Source organism: Gymnogyps californianus, chromosome 16, assembly GCF_018139145.2.
Source record: "Gymnogyps californianus isolate 813 chromosome 16, ASM1813914v2, whole genome shotgun sequence".
Taxonomy (NCBI): domain Eukaryota; kingdom Metazoa; phylum Chordata; class Aves; order Accipitriformes; family Cathartidae; genus Gymnogyps; species Gymnogyps californianus.
Window position 1 is genome coordinate 14762204 of NC_059486.1, and position 17540 is coordinate 14779743.

General features: G+C 40.3%; 1 protein-coding gene across 1 annotated transcript in view; it reads left to right on the forward strand.

Moving 5' to 3' along the window:
* The window catches only part of PTPN11 (protein tyrosine phosphatase non-receptor type 11), a 28282-nt gene that overhangs the window by 10308 nt on the left and 434 nt on the right, over positions 1-17540 (forward strand). Inside the window, exons 7-15 of the mRNA XM_050906440.1 lie at positions 4216-4312; positions 4931-5010; positions 5137-5295; positions 9082-9213; positions 10113-10267; positions 10962-11029; positions 11701-11852; positions 16142-16254; positions 16482-16580. Of these exons, the coding sequence (XP_050762397.1) occupies positions 4216-4312; positions 4931-5010; positions 5137-5295; positions 9082-9213; positions 10113-10267; positions 10962-11029; positions 11701-11852; positions 16142-16254; positions 16482-16551 (1026 nt within the window). The 3' untranslated portion in view covers positions 16552-16580. The remainder of the gene's footprint in view (positions 1-4215; positions 4313-4930; positions 5011-5136; positions 5296-9081; positions 9214-10112; positions 10268-10961; positions 11030-11700; positions 11853-16141; positions 16255-16481; positions 16581-17540) is intronic.

A 17540-nucleotide genomic window follows, 5' to 3' on the forward strand; every position in this document is an offset into this window, starting at 1 on the left:
AGCGGTAGCGGTAGCAAGCTCTGAGATGAAGCAGCATTGATTATCCTCTCCCTTGAACTCCTGGAGATTTATGTTTGTTTTGTTTGGGTGTTTTATTTCTGCCTGCAGCCAAAATTCCATTTTCCTCCCAGAAAGTAGCATTGCCTTTCCTTCTGTCTTATCCATGCACCTCATGTGTGTGCAACATAGCTGTACTGGCCCAGCTGTCCCCTTCTTTGAAGTCCTAATGATTTCAGGGAGCTACTTCTGTTTGAAAGAAAATACAGCTGAAACTGTTAATTTCTCAAGTAGAGCAAATTAAGTATGAGTGTTAACACATTCCAAACTACTTGAGTCTAGCTGGGTCCTAACCCTTCTCTGACAACTGGAGTCACTTAACAGCTGCATGCATGTGATGGTCATAGCCAAAAGCTTAGAAGTGTCTTAAATATAATGGACTGGTTTATACCACACACACCCCCAAGAAAACCACAGTGGAGTCTGGAACTCCACCAGCAGATGGCAACAGGAAACTGGAAAGTCCTGGTCTTTGACAGAGAGGCTGGTTTTGGCTGTGTAATGCTATTTTGAGAAACTTCTTGAATAGCGACGGATTTGCAAAGCAACCGTTCTTGAAGAAACTCTTTTTTGATCAGACATATTCATTAGCTGAATGTACTGTCTGGTGTGCTCTGAGATTATTGTCAGGAGGAGGAAAATAAATCCATGAAAAGCAAAAGCCTCTTACCAAAGATGTAACACATTTCACTATGAATGTGGATGGAATGTAAGAAGGTGAGGTCATGGCAGCGGAGAAACCATAAAATGAGGATTAAGCTTTCTCCCCTCTCTTCCCCTGTGCCCAGTGCGGGGGGGCAGTCCTTGACCCAGGACTGCATTACGGTCAGAATCCCACCCGGAGGGGGAAGCAAGCCAGCCCAGGCTACTCTGGCCATTGCTGAGGACTTGGGGCTCTATTTTACCCTAACAATAGAGTGGTGGATCCCCTGGGGAGCAATTCTCATCTATTGCTTGTGAACCTTGCCTGGAGGTAAACTGGCCTCAACCTTTGAATTGCTTCTCTTGCAGAGTTCCACACATGGACTTTGATATGGGGCCTGAAGGGTCAGGGAGATTAGCCACACCTTCCCGAACGGCTAAAACTTGCATATGGGGATTAACTGCTTTTTCCAAAGACTGATTAGTGGTGTGTTTTATCATATCACGACACAGTCGTGTAGATTGTGCCTGTGATCGCTGTGTGGTTTAGCCTGAAAGTACATTTGCAAGTTAGGCAAGCAAAGGGTGTCTCTTGGCTTCCCTGGAGACTCTAGGCATACCTTATTCTTATTCACAGGGCATAAAAAGGAAAGAGTGTGCCCTGTTGCCTTGCCCTTCTTGTAATTGGTGCTGGTTTACTAGAAGCCATGTGAATTAATGTTGGGTTTTTTTATCTTTTTCTTGAGGGAAGCATTCTTGTGCAATGTGTTTAGGAATGGCTTGTTGATTTGTCAAAATATGACTGGAGTATTACTTGACACTTATGACTTCTTTTCTGACCTCTGGTCTTTGTTGAATAAATTAGTCTTGTAATGGATTTATCAGTTGGTCCTTAGAAGCAAGGTGTTTTCCTGTCTTGTGACTTCCCTGAAGAAGAGTATTTGCTAGCAAGCCAGAATTCTTACAGAAAAAGTAAATGTAAGAAATGAAAGATTTTACCTGTGAGACATTCCACTTCTCTTTCCCCTTCACTGCTGTTAGTGAGGTCAGCACTAAACCTTTTTTTTTTTTTTCACTGTGTTTTTGGAAATGAAGCAATCTCATAGCAGTTTTAGTGTCATGCTTTTTCATTCGCCTCAGGTAAGCTATAGCTGTCAACCTTGGTTGCAGGAGGCAGGGGGGCAAACTCCAGGTTGTCCGTGGATCTCTGCCTGTGCTGTTTGATTTGGCAGTCCAGATGGTAGTTATAAATTACTTGTCTTCAGGCGTATTTAAGAATGTACTTCTTGTCCTGTGAACCACTAGACAGAAATGTTGACAGTCCTTGTAATGTTTTTGCTTCTGAAAAATGGCTGTTTGGTGAGCTTAATGCTTGGATGTCGTAGTGAAATTGAGGACTATGTTTCAGATTTATTGTTGCATTGTGTACATCTCTTAATGGGCTTGTTAGAAGTCGCTGCTGCTCATGGATCTCTCCTCAGGGATGTTCAAAGCAATAATAATTAACTGTATGAAGTGAAGATGTGTTTGAAGCTATGGTTTCCACGCACTTAACTGTTTCCATTTTTTAACCTGCTAGCAACGTTGAGGTTTTGGTTCTTTTGCTTGGTGTTTCACTTGGCTGAGACTCAAAAGTGTTAATATTATGTAAAGGTGCTCTGTGATAATGGCACTTGAAAGACTCTTGCAGTGTGGCAAGAGGTGAGCTTACTGCAAAGTGCTGTTTCACCCACGCTAGTAGTAGGAAGCAATGCTTTATGGGGATATGTTTTCTGTCTTTGCTTCATAAGCATGAAACCTCACAGCTCTCCTGTATTGCTTTTGTTCTTTGGTTTCCCTGTCTTTAGGATGAGCCTAATTGTCCAAGGTCACTAAGTGAGGCTGTAACAATAACAGAGACTGAAATAGAAGTGAGCAAAGGTGCCTGACATGCTCAAGCTTTAAAGTAAAAGCACTCTCTGCAAGAGTATTAAAGGTGGTAATAACAAAGGGAGCAGCTTCCAAAGCCTGAGTCTTCCGTTTAGTCAGGCCAGTACTGCTTTTGGGATTAAAACTTGGAACAAAGACATCGAGATTCTGGTCCCTCCAGCTTCATTGCAAATAGGGAGATTTACTACTAGGCAGCATGGCTGTGAAGTATGGAATTGCTGTTGTCCCTGTCATATTAATTGTGAACCAGGCACTGAGAAATTAGCTTCTTGCCGACAGGAGAAATCCCCATGCAGATTTATTGTTTCTGCACTAGGATGATTTATGGATAACCCTGTCTGTAGTTACCTAACGTCCCCCCTCCTCCCCCAACAAGGTAATATGAGAAAGTCTGTGCAAAATTTTGTACTGGTTTAGTGAAATGGCCTTGTGTTGGTAAGAGAGAATAATTAGAGCACTTAAAGTGATACATGGCTTTGGTGGTGGGTTGTACATTGACATTGTACCTGTCTCATTCATACCTTTGAAAATACTGTAGCATTCCCATGTGGACTTCTGGTTTTTGGGGGAATAGACGAGAATACCTTCCTAATATTCTGCTTTTAACTGCTGAGGGACTTTTCACTGTGCTTGATATTTAAATACAGTTGCTTGTGTTGATGTGCTTTGTTGGGTTTTCTGTATGCTCCTTCCTCCTCTTTGGCTGTCTAGAGTTGGTCTGGCTGCAGCTTGCAAGGATCCGCTCTTGTGGCATTGCTGTAACACAGCCTTCGTAATCTCAGGGACTTGTTTGGGGGGCTTCCTAGCAGTGTTACTACAGGCTCGTTGTAGTTGAAGGAGAGCAAGAAGCCTGGTAAGGCCTAGAGGAATCCAGTACAGCTCAGGTGGAGAAGCACTGGATCACAAAGTGCCTTACTCCTTTGCGGATTGGCAATGTTTTGAATGCATTAGTTACTAATCTTTATTGGTACTAACGCTAATGCCAGTTCAGTGGAAATTTTTTAACTCCTTACCTGCCTGATTCAGCAAAAAGGAGAAATACAATAGTACTCCTAACTTCTAGGCTCGGTAAGAAAGACATAGTGATAAATATGTTTATTTGGACCTGCTCTGTAGAATGCTGCTTGTGTTGTTTGGTTTATTTAGCGTGCCTTTTAAGATGGCCAGATTTCCACAGGCAAAATTTTGTTGTGGTCCTTTGTAACCAGTTATGTTTTCCTTGCACAGTGTTGTACAGCTAAAAGCTTTAAGGGACCAACTTGCATCTGCTTGGTCAGAACAGTATCATGAGGACTTGCTGGTTATAGTTTATGGTTTAAAGAAGCTTTGAATTCGTAGGTGTTCATAATTATCAGGTGGAAAATGGCTTGCCTTGTCACTCATGCTCCTGTGTTTCTTATATACCTTGGAAGCAATGCTGTACTAAGTCTGAATGGAGAAATCCAGTATATCTCTCTCTCTCTCTCTCTGACTATCTGGCAGTATAATCGAGTATCATCGTTTTTGTGAGAAAGGATGGCTATAGTGATGGTGAAATAGTCCATACTGCTTTTATTAAAACCAGTTATTTGTGCTGTTTTCATTTAGACTTTACAGCAGCAAGAATGCAAACTTCTCTATAGTCGTAAAGAAGGTCAGCGTCAAGAAAACAAAAACAAAAATAGATACAAAAACATTTTACCCTGTAAGTATTGATTTCTTTCATTATAATGTAAGCTTGCTACTTTTATGTGCTTTAGTTTCTTAGCTCATAAATACAGGCTTAATTAAGCACCACTGTGCTTTTTCTTCTCTCTAGTGATAATTTCCCCTTTTATGTTGTCAGCATTAGCCCATGCAATTTCCAATTTGTGTTCAAACATTTGCACTTTGTAGATACCGATACTTCGATTCCCAAATATTGTTTTTATCTTCAGCTTTCATTTAAAAGCGTCACATCCCTAAACTGTTATTCAGCAAACTGCAGTGCTTAAATTTAAGAGGATTAATTTGTGGTACAAAACTCCATGGTGCAAATCCAGCAGCCATTTGCCTTGACTTAGTGCTTGACTGTCCATGTACTCATGAGTTACTAGGCATCACGAACACTTATTTTGATCTAGCTTGTTATGAATTGGCCATTTGTTTTAAGAAATGGAGAAAGAGGAAATGTTGAATATTCTAGCCACTGATTTACTGAGTTTGATAACCTATTAGCTTCTTGTAGCAGTAAGAAATGTACCTGTCTGTGGGACATTTAAAAATAGCTGTGTGTTCACAACCGTAGGATGCAAGCGCTTAACATTCATGTATGTTCTTCCAGTTGATCATACCAGAGTTGTTCTACATGATGGTGATCCAAATGAACCTGTTTCAGACTATATCAATGCTAATATTATTATGGTAAGTATACTCCTACCTACAGGAGCCTTGTTGGCACAGCCCATGTCTACTCTTTAGCATACTCGCCTAAATCCAAGTTAGTCTTGTAACCATTTGTCACCATTTGTTAAATTGTTTTTTCTCTAGCCTGAGTTTGAAACCAAGTGCAACAACTCAAAGCCAAAAAAAAGCTACATTGCTACTCAAGGTTGCCTACAGAATACAGTGAATGATTTTTGGAGGATGGTGTTCCAGGAGAATTCTCGAGTTATTGTTATGACAACAAAAGAAGTTGAAAGAGGAAAGGTAAAAACAGACTCTCAGACTGGCTGTTCTGGTTTCGGCTAGGATAGAGTTAATTTTCTTCCTGGTAGCTGGTACAGTGCAGTGTTTTGGATTTAGTAGGAATATAATGTTGATAACACGCTGATGTTTTTAGTTGTTGGTAAGCAGTGTTTATACTAAGTCAAGGATTTCTCAGCTTCTCATGCCCAGCCAGCAAGAAGGCTGGAGGGGCACAAGGAGTTGAGAGGGGACACAGCCAGGACAGCTGACCAAACTGGCCAAAGGGCTATTCCATACCATATGACATCATGCCCAGTATATAAACTGGGGGGAGTTGGCTGGGAGGGGCAGATCGCTGCTCGGGAACTGACTGGACATCGGTCGGCGAGTGGTGAGCAATTGCATTGTACATCACTCGTTTTGTATAGTCTAATTCTTTTAGTATTATTATTGTCATGTTGTTGTTATTAGAATTATTTTTCCTTCCTTTCTGTCCTATTAAACTGTCTTTATCTCAACCCTTATCCTCTCCCCCATCCCACTGGGTGGGGGGGGTGGGCGAGCGGCTGCGTGGTGCTGAGTTGCTGGCTGGGGTTAAACCACGACGCTGGCCTTGGGAAAGGTCATGACATTTGAATGCAAGGAAAGACTAAACTGACTTGGTTATATTGATTTATATGCTGAAATCTGGTGTGCCACCACTGTCTTTGGAGACCTGGAAGGTGCTGAGTGTCCTTTTTTATTGGTGCCTGTGGGAACTGAGGGTATACTCCTATCATATCATCAGGCCTCCCTTTTTTAAGGGTTGACTGATTAAATTTTAGCTAGTGAATGTGAATCTATGTATTTTACAGTTATTCAGGGAATGAGGCACTGGAATACGAGATGTACCCAAACAGGCATTCTGCGTGCTTGAAGGGGTAAAATCCCTGTTCCTGTAACAAAAGTATTGCCATTTATTTTAGCTTACCAAGCCTGCATAGACTTTACTAGAAAAGCAGAATTGTGGGACTTTATTATTATAAGAATGAACGTAGATTATATTGCTTCTTACCTAAAAACTACAATATAATGTGGAAGTTGTTGCCCCAGATTCATCTTATTTGAGTCACATTTACTAGACTACTAGAACATTAGTCTCTCTTCTGACTTTACTTTCTGTGCTTGAATTTGATAACATTCTTATTACGTGCTGAGCTAGTGATGACGGCTGAAACTGTACCTGGTGAGGAATCCCCCAGCCAGGTGTGATTTAGCACTTCAGTTCCTAAAGTCAGGTCCTTTGCCTTTGACTGCCCTGTTCTGCATGAACACAGCTGCCTGTTCAGCCTCGGTAATCTGCACACCCCTTGTGATCTGCTCTGGCAGTATTTAATGCTCTGAAAGAGGAAATCTTCCTGCAATGGTGTATCCCAAGAACCTCCATTTTACCCTTTAAGTACAGAGATCTTGTCTTATTCACTGTCTTCTGGCAAATCTGAGGCTGTTCCTTTGTTTCTGGGTTCTAATGACATGTGGCAGGAAAGAATAGGAAATAGTTGAATACTGATATTCTGGCAATGGTCACATACTGCTTCCTGTGTATAATATAGTTTTATCTTTGGAATGTGTTGCTTCTGATTTTTTTTCTGTTTGGTAAACAGTTTCTGTTTTCTCTCTTTTTTTTTTTTTCTTTTTTAAAGTTTCTCTGCTTTTTCTACGTACCATCATCCACCTTTTTCAATAATCTGATAATCTGTTTCTGAATGGCAAGCGGTTACCTTGTTAGATGAGCGTCACTTTTGAAAAACAATTGAATTGAAAGTATAGCTAATGTTTTTCTGTGGGTGACTGATAACTGCAGGGGTTCCTTACCGCTGCCACAAAAAAAGAAGCTTTGTGTATATGTACTGAAGACAAATAGCAGTAGATTTTATGGGCTTCTCTTCCTAATCTAGGTATCAAAGCTGCCATTGGTGATGTTTGTAGAAACCATTAGACTCTGTCTTGTGGATTTTTTTTAGGCTTCGTAACCTTCTGCCCATTCATCACCCTTATAAAGGGACATGATTTGTGTTTCCTTCCTGAGAATGCACTGAAGGAGAGAGAAGCTACCCCTTTCCAATGACCTTCCTCTTAGATCTTTCTCTTGGAAGAAGAGAAATAAATTATGTTTTGGAAGAGTTGACTTGAATACTTTTTTTTTTTTTTTTTTTTTTTTTTGGATAACCTACTGAATGGCCTGTGCTCTTCTGCAGTTTCTCCATGATTCCAAATTTTGCTAAGCCTGTTTTCTGTGTTCTGGCTGTATAAAACATTTTAATATCTGATTACTTAATCAGTGCTGCATGCATTGATTTTTTTTTTCTTTATTCTTTTTTTTTTTTCTTGATGCCTATTTCACTTCTTCAAGAATTGCAAATAACAGTCCTGATATAAAAGCTTTTTTATCTCAGGCCAAGATGCTTTCAGTTCTGCAGAAAGGAGAGAAACCTCTGCATCAGAGATGACTTCAAGAGCACGTTGCCTAAGGAAGTGAGGAACTACGAAACATCTCAGATCTGCATAGAGTTCTGAATATGCTTTAGAATGCACTGCAGAAGCAGCAAATACTCACAAATTAAAATAGTGGTGTTTTGGAGGCAGTCCATTGAGCCAATAATACATGCGTCTCCTATCAGACTAAAGCTTATTTTAACATTGCATGTTACTGTTCAGACTTGCTGTACCAACTGCTCTTGTGTTCAGAGTTCTGTATTGAAACTGCAAGTTATGTTGGCATACGCTAAGATCAGCATCTTTTCTTTAGCTTGTACTCTTTTGGAGAAGGCAGGGAAAGAAGGGCAAAAGTAACAAAAAAGCATCTTGTTGCCTAAGTAGGCTGGAAAGCATGTGTTCAATCATCTCGTACTGTATCTTGTGTTGGCAGAAAGAACTTTCTTGTTGCCATGTTTTCTCATAAATATACAGTAGTACTGCAAGTAGGAAATGTTTCTCTGTAGTACTCGGTGTTTGGTCTGCATTTGCTATTGCTGGAAGCTGCATCTATATACCCACTATAATTTCTCATTTGATACTGTGTGGACTTGTATTGCATTCACAGGCTAACAGGAGTTGCTCTTCCCTCGACTGTCACAGGAACCAAATCATAGTAGTAATAGGTGAATCCGTTCTTTAGTGTATGGAATATATCCCTGGCCAAAGTTAATCTTGAGAGAGAACTAGCACACCAAAAGCTCTACATTTCAGAAGCTACAGACACACGAGGCTTCAGTTCTCTTCCACAGGGAGCAATTCTTTGTTGCTTTGGTGATTGAGTTAGCTATGTTAGCCCTTTCTGCTCTAAGTGATGAAAAAGCAAGCATCCAAGTTTCATTTCTGCTAAAACTGGCTTATACCTCTGACGTGTTTATTTTGCAGCCTGTTGGGTTTTGACTGTAGAATAGCCTGTAAGGCTACAGCATTCCGCTGGAAATTCTCAGTATTTTGAAACCGGTAGTTGGGTGGAGATACAAGTAACCATATTTTAATCTCTGGGTTTTGAAACTATCGAGGCAAAGCAGGTACGAAGATGGTCACAAAAGCTGCTAAAAGGAGAGATTGCCTGTACCTGTTTGTCTGAAATCATCCGGTGTTTGTTATGGGGAAGAGAAACTTCCCCCTAAAATGTACTTTACCTTGTCAGCTAGCTGTCCAGTTGGCGCTAGTAGTTGTCCTCTATGTATTCAGAAATGAAAGCTTCAGAAATGCGTTTGTTAACCAGTTTACAAACCAGCCTTGCTTCTTACTGATTACTTTTTTTTTTTTTTTTTTTTAAAAATCTTGCAGAGTAAGTGTGTCAAGTACTGGCCTGATGAATATTCCCTAAAGGAGTACGGTGTTATGCGTGTTAGGAATGTTAAGGAGAGTGCAGCACACGATTACACACTAAGAGAACTTAAGCTTTCTAAAGTTGGGCAAGTAAGTATGTTAGTAACTCTGTCCTTTTAATTTAGGTTGCAGATCACAAAAAAAATTTGCAGAAATAGACTGTTTCTTTGGAATCAATAAAAGTACTAAGAGATTAATAAATTGAGCCCTGTCTCTTTCTTTGAAGCTCCAGGTTTAGTTCCATACATTTTTCTCTTTGTCGTTGGGATAATTGAAGATTTTTATACGTAAGCACTTTTTGGCAGAAGATGCACGGCTGCAGAGCTTTGAGGAAATCTGGAAAGAGGGACGATGCTTTTAAGTAATCACACTTAAGTCTAGCTAGGCATTTGCTCCCTTTCATGGAGACGGTTGCACTAGAAGAAAATGGTTGTGTATGAGTCCAGTGTGTAGAAAGAACACTTAAGGGAAGAATACAAAAGATGAGGAAGGAAACAGTTAACTAGTGTGGAAATAGCACTTTCTTGTTAAGGAACAATTTGGATCAGGGTGCAAACCGAATTGTGTAAGAAGCGAATAAGCAGGATGTATTAGATTGGTTTGTCCATGGGATGGAACTGAGTGGGAAGAAGTGTGTAAGGTAAGTGCCACTAGTCGTGAATGATGAGTATGACAGATGAAGGTCCCTTGCTGTTGGTCACGCTCAGACAGAACTTTGCCATGGCTTCTAAAGGCGAGGATGGAAATGTTGTGGGAAATAACTGCATGAGAAAGAGGGAGCTGAGGAAGCAGGTGGTGTGATTGACTTGTCAGGCCAGGAAGAACTCTGGCTTGTTCCCTCCTTTTAAGAGAGTTGTGGTGCTGTGGATACTGAGCAGCAGTTTGGATATGCCACCTTCTGATCTGACTCAACTTTGCCCACATAAATGCTTTTAGCTGGATTTTGATCTGAAGGATTTTGTTTTCACCTGTTGGCATCTTCCTTCCAGGGGAACACAGAGAGAACAGTCTGGCAATACCACTTCAGAACTTGGCCTGATCATGGAGTCCCAAGTGACCCTGGTGGTGTACTAGACTTTCTAGAGGAGGTGCACCATAAGCAGGAGAGCATTTCTGATGCGGGACCAGTTGTGGTCCACTGCAGGTATGGTGATGCACTGTGCCTCTCCTGCTACTACTCTCTATGCCTGTGGAGTTCTGTTGGATGCTGGATCCTTTTTTTTTTTTTTTTCTTTTTTTTTTTGGCGGGGGAGTTGCAAACTTTAAAAGAAGACAACTTTCCCCGAGAGCTACTCTGACTTTGATCTGTCAAGGTGTTTGTGCTTTCTGTTTTGCAAAATTATGTATTCTAGATAGGTGTCAAATGGTTACCTTCGAAGCAGGCTGTCTTTCAGAATGTGCCTGTCAGTATGAATAAGAATTTCTGATGTTGTATGAGAAGGTGGTACCAGTCTTGGCTAGATACATTTCAGGTGGAGGATCATGGAAATTCTAGTGTCCCATCCCACCTCCTGTGAATGCTCTCTCCTCAGTCTTGGCTTATAAATGAGATACTTCTTATAAGGCAAGGAAATGTTAGATCTGACCTTGTAGTTTTTTTCAGATTCAAGGACGTTAATAAACATTGAGGTACAGAAGTGCTGTTTTGACTTCTGTCTCTTCCATCTTAAGTTGATTAGGTCTCTAGTTACTTTTGGCTGTGTGGCTTGGTTTGACTCTGGCTATAATTTGGAAGTCTAATGTCTCTTAATGTTAGATTCTTACTTGAACTGGTGTTTTGGTGTCTGTTCAGAAAGAGCAAAACAATTAACTTTTTTTTTCCCCTTCTCTTTTTACAGTGCTGGGATTGGGCGAACAGGAACTTTCATTGTGATTGATATTCTTATTGACATAATCAGAGAAAAAGGTAGGTTCCCTCCCACACTTTTATTTTCCTGTGGGACATTGACAGATACATCACAGTAAAACAACAGGAACGTTGATAGAATAGAGGTTCTAGTGATGCTACAAACTAGGCGTGTGTGTTTGGCATAGAAGGGACTTGCTCATTCCTCTTGACTTTGCTGGAGTCAAAGCGCTGAAACCCTGCTCCAGTTCAGCACAATGAAAACTTTCAGTTGAGGATTAGCCAGGAGTCTGGTTATGTTTTTCTTCTTATTATTTGTATTATTTATTTTTCTATTTTTCTTTTAAAATCATTCATGAGTGTATGGCTGTCAGTGTACTCATGCATGCTGAATTTGAGTAACTTTTTTTCAGAGAGTGGTGGTGTATTTATGTATAAACCGCCATAAACACTGACTCGGCATGTATGTTGAGCTAGGTTGCATTTAAAGTTGTCTTGGAACAGTGTGAAGTGATGCAGTTTTCTCCCCCAGGACAGCTTTCCACATTATGCTACATTCTACAAATCTGTGTATTAGGAGTCAAGCACGAATCTTCTGTGTTAGATGTTAGCAACCTTGCTTATTGCAAGAACATTCAACTACGCTGTGTTCTGCTGGAAGATGAGACCAATCTCTCCTCCAAGAACAAAGTTTATTTTACTGTTCTTAACATTATGATGATTCTTCCTAGGTGTGGACTGTGATATTGACGTTCCAAAGACCATTCAGATGGTGAGATCACAACGGTCAGGAATGGTTCAGACAGAAGCACAGTACAGATTTATTTACATGGCAGTACAGCACTACATTGAAACGCTACAGCGCAGAATTGAAGAGGAGCAGGTATATTTGTCCTAAGTATAAAATGTTACATAGGAACGTGTTATCATTTGAACAGGGAGCAGAGTTGCTGCCTGCGACTTTTGGAGGCATGACTGCTGACTGTATAAGCAATGCACCGTGCAAAGGCTGGGTCTGTAACCTGTTAACCCTGTTAAGAGAAGTTAGCCTATATTTCAATTCATTATACTTAAGAATTTCTTAAACTATTAGGTGGAATTAGAAAATTGTAAAATAAAAACAGTGTGTTTGCCCACTGGCAGAGGAAGTAAATCAGCAGTCTGAGAGGCTTCTCCATATGACTGCAACTAGTGCTGGTTTACCTTCCATGAAAATGCTTGCATGTATGGGATCCTGTCCTCCCTGTCCCCCAGTCCCTGCACCCCAAATCTCAAATTCCCTTAATATTATCTAGTTTTCTGTGCAAGAAGAGTAAGAGATAAGGCTCTGTTAATTAATACAGAACTTTGTGCTCTGTTGAGTTTTAAAGAGATTTCAAATCTTTTAACTGTATTTCTAAAGTATGATAATCAAATTTAAATGCTAGTCACTCTAATACCAATTTTGGAGTCTTAAAGTACGTGTTTATTAGTAAGAGGTAAGTATATTGGACTGAAAGATTAAAGAATGAGTGTGGTGATCTTGCAGTACAGTGTCCAACAAAAAGCAGTTAGAGGGGTGATTTGGTCTGGTAAGATGAGAAAAGTTTTGGAATATGTGGTGACAACCATAAGACCTTCACCTCACTCTTCCTGTTTAAGTACTTCATTGCACTCAAATTCTACAGTCTTACAGAAGTTACCTGATTTTGTAATAAAGAACTGACATTCTACTCGCTGTTGCTTTCATTCCCTGCCCTAACCTCTGGGCATCTGGGATTTTTATCTTTTTGTTTCAGAATTTCAATATCATTCCTTCTGCAGCTGGCTTGCTGCTCAGAAGGAGATAAACCCACACAACTGATCAGGCAGATGTGGGGAGCTGCGTGGTTAGCGCAGTGCCAGGTGTGAGCTATAATCCCTGTTTAGAGACGGAGTGTGCCAGCTCGAGCTTGGCACTCTTGTGTGGCTTCTGGCTGCTTTGGAGTGTGGCAGAGCTTATTTTATATTTGCCTACATGATGTAGTTGCACTGTTCAGCAGAGAGGATAGAAACTTTATTCCTCTCCCCAGGACAGCTGTTGTGTGCTCTGATGGTGACTAGACACAAAGTGAAGAACAAGAAATCCCTCAGGTGTACCTTTTTTCCTGGCTTTGGTGTCTCACTTTGCCTTAGAGCTGCCTCATATCTGTGTGTAATTATGCAAGCCTTGTATCCTCAACTTTTTGAATATGGTCTCTTTCTGCTGCTGCCATTTACAAAGTAGATCTGTAACTCTCTCTTGATTGTTGTGACGGGTTTTGAATAGTATTTTGATATTGAGTGGAGCAGCGTATTTCTTCTATAGTGATGGGGCTCAGTTGTGTTTCATCCTCTATTCCGTTACTAGCTCAGAAGGCACAGGTATAAAAGTTTAAGAAACTGGAAATAGAACATTGCTTTATTTCAGCAGATCTTGACCTATAACTAGGGCTAGTGGCAGCTAGAGGAATAAAACAATACAGAATTTCTCAGACAAAAGCAAAGCTTTGTGGTGACTATAGGAACTAATGTCCTGAAAAAAGCATGGTGAATTGGGAATGCTCCAAAGCATGTGTCCTCGTTTTGGCTGAGACAGAGTTAACTCTCTTCTTAGTAGCTGGTACAGTGCTGTGTTTTGGATTTAGTGTGAGAATAATGTTGATAACACGCTGATGTTTTAGTTGTTTCTAAGTAGCGCTTATCTTAAGCCAAGGATGTTTCAGTTTCCCATGCTCTGCCAGCAAGCGGGTGTGCAAGGAGCTGGGAGGGAGCAGAGCTGGGGCAGCTGACCCCAACTAGCCCAAGGGATATTCCATACCATACCATAGAACGTCATGCCCAGTATAGAAACTGGGGGGAGTTGGCTGGGAGGGGGGATCGCTGCTTGGGCATGGGTCAGCGGGTGGTGAGCAATTGCATTGTGCATCACTGTTTTGTTGGGTTTTTTTCTTCTTTTCCCCTCTTCTTTTTATTTTTTTTCCTTTTCATTATTATTATTATTATTATATTTCATTATTATTGTTAGTATTATATTTTACTTTAGTTATTAAACTGTTCTTATCTCAACCCACGAGTTTTACCTTTTTTTCCCCGATTCTCCTCCCCATCCCACTGGGAGCGGAGGGGGGGAGTGAGGGAGCGGCTGCGTGGTGCTTGGCTGCTGGCGGGGGTTAAACCACGACAGCATGTTTTGATAGGGCAGAAAAAAAATTGGCTGAGTAGTAGAATACTATGCAGAATGCTTGAATTTCACCCCAATAAGATAGTTTGGGAATGAAACGCTGTGTTTTGAGAAACTTTAACTTCTGGAACCTTCTTCTCTACGCTTGCTTTAATTGCAGTTGCAAATAGTGAAAGTTGGAAAAAAACCTGAAGTCAATTAAGGCACCTTTATAGGAAATGATACGAGGTCGTGCTCCCTGTCTGCTTTTCAATCTAGATGAACACAAGCCAGCTCTGATAAGAAATTAGGTAGTCACATTAGTTAGCCTGTTGTCATGCAGGACTTACAACCAGCTGGACGGAAGAAGAGGATATGTGAACAGCTGCATCCGTTCACACAGATATGCCCGCTTCTTGTTTGTATTCAGGAAAAAAATTCCCTGCTCTGCTAGCATTCCCTCTTGCATTGCAATGCCGAGAGCCTCAAGATCTCATAGAGTTAAGTGTTGTGTTAAATATTGCCTGTCTCCTTGCAAGTGTAGAAGAAAAGCAAAGTGAATTTGTTTTAGGTTTGGTTTGTTGGGTTTTGTTTTTTTTTTTTTTTTCCTGTGGAAATGTGTATATTCTCTTACATCTAGGAAACAAGTAGTTCTTACCACGCTTCTATTATTCTGAATTAGAAAGGATAATTACAGTGAATTAAGTGGAAGGAAAGAAGCCAGATATCTACTTTTTCTTGGCTTGTTTTAGCTGTTTCAGTCAGCTTAAGTAATAGAAGAACTGACTGATTCTTTTTAAATTGCTTTTACAGTACATCTGTAACTTGAACTGCCATTCATCACACAGTTTGGGGGGGGTGGGGATCAAGCCCTAGTTTTGGGCTTCAGAATATTATTGGCAGATGAGGGGTTTGTAGCCATAACACTGTAGAATGCAGCAGAGTTTGAACCTTTGCATTTTGTTTAAATCTTATTTTTTAGCATTAACCTTCCAGGTAATTGATCTGGACTGGTAGTCTATTTGAAAGTGATTTGTCAGGAGTAAGTAGGAGGCTGAGAGGGGAGAAGTTCAGTAAAATAACAGAACAAGTTGAGCAAGTTTTGAGCAAGTCTCAGAAGGCCATCTTGGAAAAACTTCAACCTACATTGCTATACAGAGCGTTCTTAATGGAAACTCAGCAGCCAGAACTCCCCAGAAACTCTGACAACCTCTGTTGTGAGATTGATTCAGGTCCGTTATTTAGTACTTGTTGGAGCATTTAAAAACAAACAAACAAAACCACGAAAAAACCCCCTAACCCTTCCCTCCCCCCCCAAACCCAGTACCCTGTAAAACTTTAAAGTGAGGCTTTAATTTATATGTAGGTTTCAGTGTTTTCATGTGTTGTGAATGTTTGTCTTGAAAAGGAAGAAAGCCATATCCCCTTTCTTTCCTAGCGTAGCTTTGCTTGCTGGAGCCTTCAGTATCTTTAGATGAATGCCAGCACAATTGGCTGCAGCTTGTAACATATGCTGCAGAATACAAATAACAGCTTGGGTTCTTTTTATATCAAACCTAATGGGCTAAGATGTTATTTTATTAGAGATCTTGCAAACAACGTTGTTACTCATTTGGCCACATCTCCAAGCTGGAAATAAGGTCAGTGGGAAGCCCACTGGCTGGTACTGTCTATTAAAGAATGAAGTGTGGTTTCTTCTGCCAAGTAAGATGAAGATTGCGTATGAGTGCTGGTTCATAAGGTTGGTATATTCTGCTGGAAATGGTGGTGGAAAGGGGAATATTGAAAAGTGAGGCTTTTCGGGTCTTGTAACCAATAGCTAAAGCCAACCTTTAGGTCTTATCTGTGTTCTGTGTGTTATCTACAGAATTGAGCTCTCTTTTCCTCATAGACAAACCTTTCTTCTAAAAAACATACATGGTTAGTTACACATGTAATTTCTGCACTGCTTCAATGATTGTTTTCTATTAGTAATTCAAAACCTGGCTTTTTGTTGTGTTTTTGCTTCACAGAAGAGTAAGAGAAAAGGTCACGAATACACAAACATTAAATATTCTTTATCGGACCAGACAAGTGGGGATCAGAGCCCTCTTCCACCCTGTACCCCAACCCCAACATGTCCAGAGTAAGTTCGCTTCTGTTGTTAGTATGTAAGTTTTGAACTGTACTAACTAATCTCCAGGGACCTCGAATGAGAATGAGTTATCACAGAATCTGCCCTAGACTGTCAAACCTGTGGTTTGCTCTTAAAATAAATTGAGCAAAATAAATTGTCACTGGATTGCATTGTGTGTACAAATACGGTTTTCTCAAACTAGATTCTTTGGACTGTAAATATTTGTTTCATTTCAGAATGAGAGAAGATAGTGCTAGAGTATATGAAAATGTGGGGCTGATGCAACAGCAGAAAAGTTTCAGATGAGATGTACAGAGACTTCCATGCAAAGGCAGGTATGTATGTTCAGGAGTGAGTGTGCGTATCCAGCCTGGAGTTGTGTTTGGAGAAAACGTACACAAAACTGAACTATGAGAAGAACTATAGGAAGGACTTTCTAATGCCCAAAATGCATGTAATCTATCCCCCTTAGGGCGTTGAAATTCCAGAAGCTAACTTTGATTGAGTTGCATCTATGTCTACCTTTCCAAAACAATGCAGAATATTAGCTTGGTAGTTTGGCCTTTGTTCTCATGTCCTGACTCACCAGTGACATAAGTTGGAAGTCTTTATTATTCAGGAAACTGAAGTTCTGCATGCTAGCAAAAGATGAGCAGCAACTACAGTCTGAACTTTCCATGTCTTTTAAGTGATCATTGCCCCTGGTTGATGATAAGGATTTGTGTGCATCTAAAGAGATTCAAAGAACACTTAATCTCATGCTCAGCGTCACAAGAGATGTGATGAGCAAAGTTACTGCTGTGCCTGTGTGGTGTGAACAGTTGGTGTAGTATTGTTGTCATACTAGTAAAAATTAAATCCTTGATTCTGCTGGGAGAGAAATCTGTAGATTCTCTTTGTTATGTTTTAAATATCTGTTATAATTTGGTTCTTGTAATCAGACAACTGAAAATATATAGGTATAGGTTATTAGCTAATAAGTTTATCTGATACTTCGGTTAATGGGCTGTGAATACAGCAAAGGAATACCTTTGAATTTAAGGTGTCTTTAGTCATTAACTTCTTTTGGATTCTAATCTAAAGCCTTTTGCCATCTTTCCCCCTGTGTTTTTAAAGACCTCAGAAACCCTGTTTGCCCTTTTCCATTTGGTAACTGTAAGTGTGTTTCATCCATTTAGTCCAGGGACCTTCTCCAAGTTTATACACAGTCTCATCTTCTACTGCCAAAGTACCACACAGTTTATAAGCAAGATTTGAGACTTTTGGTTGAATTTAAGGCTTTCTTGAGTCAAAAC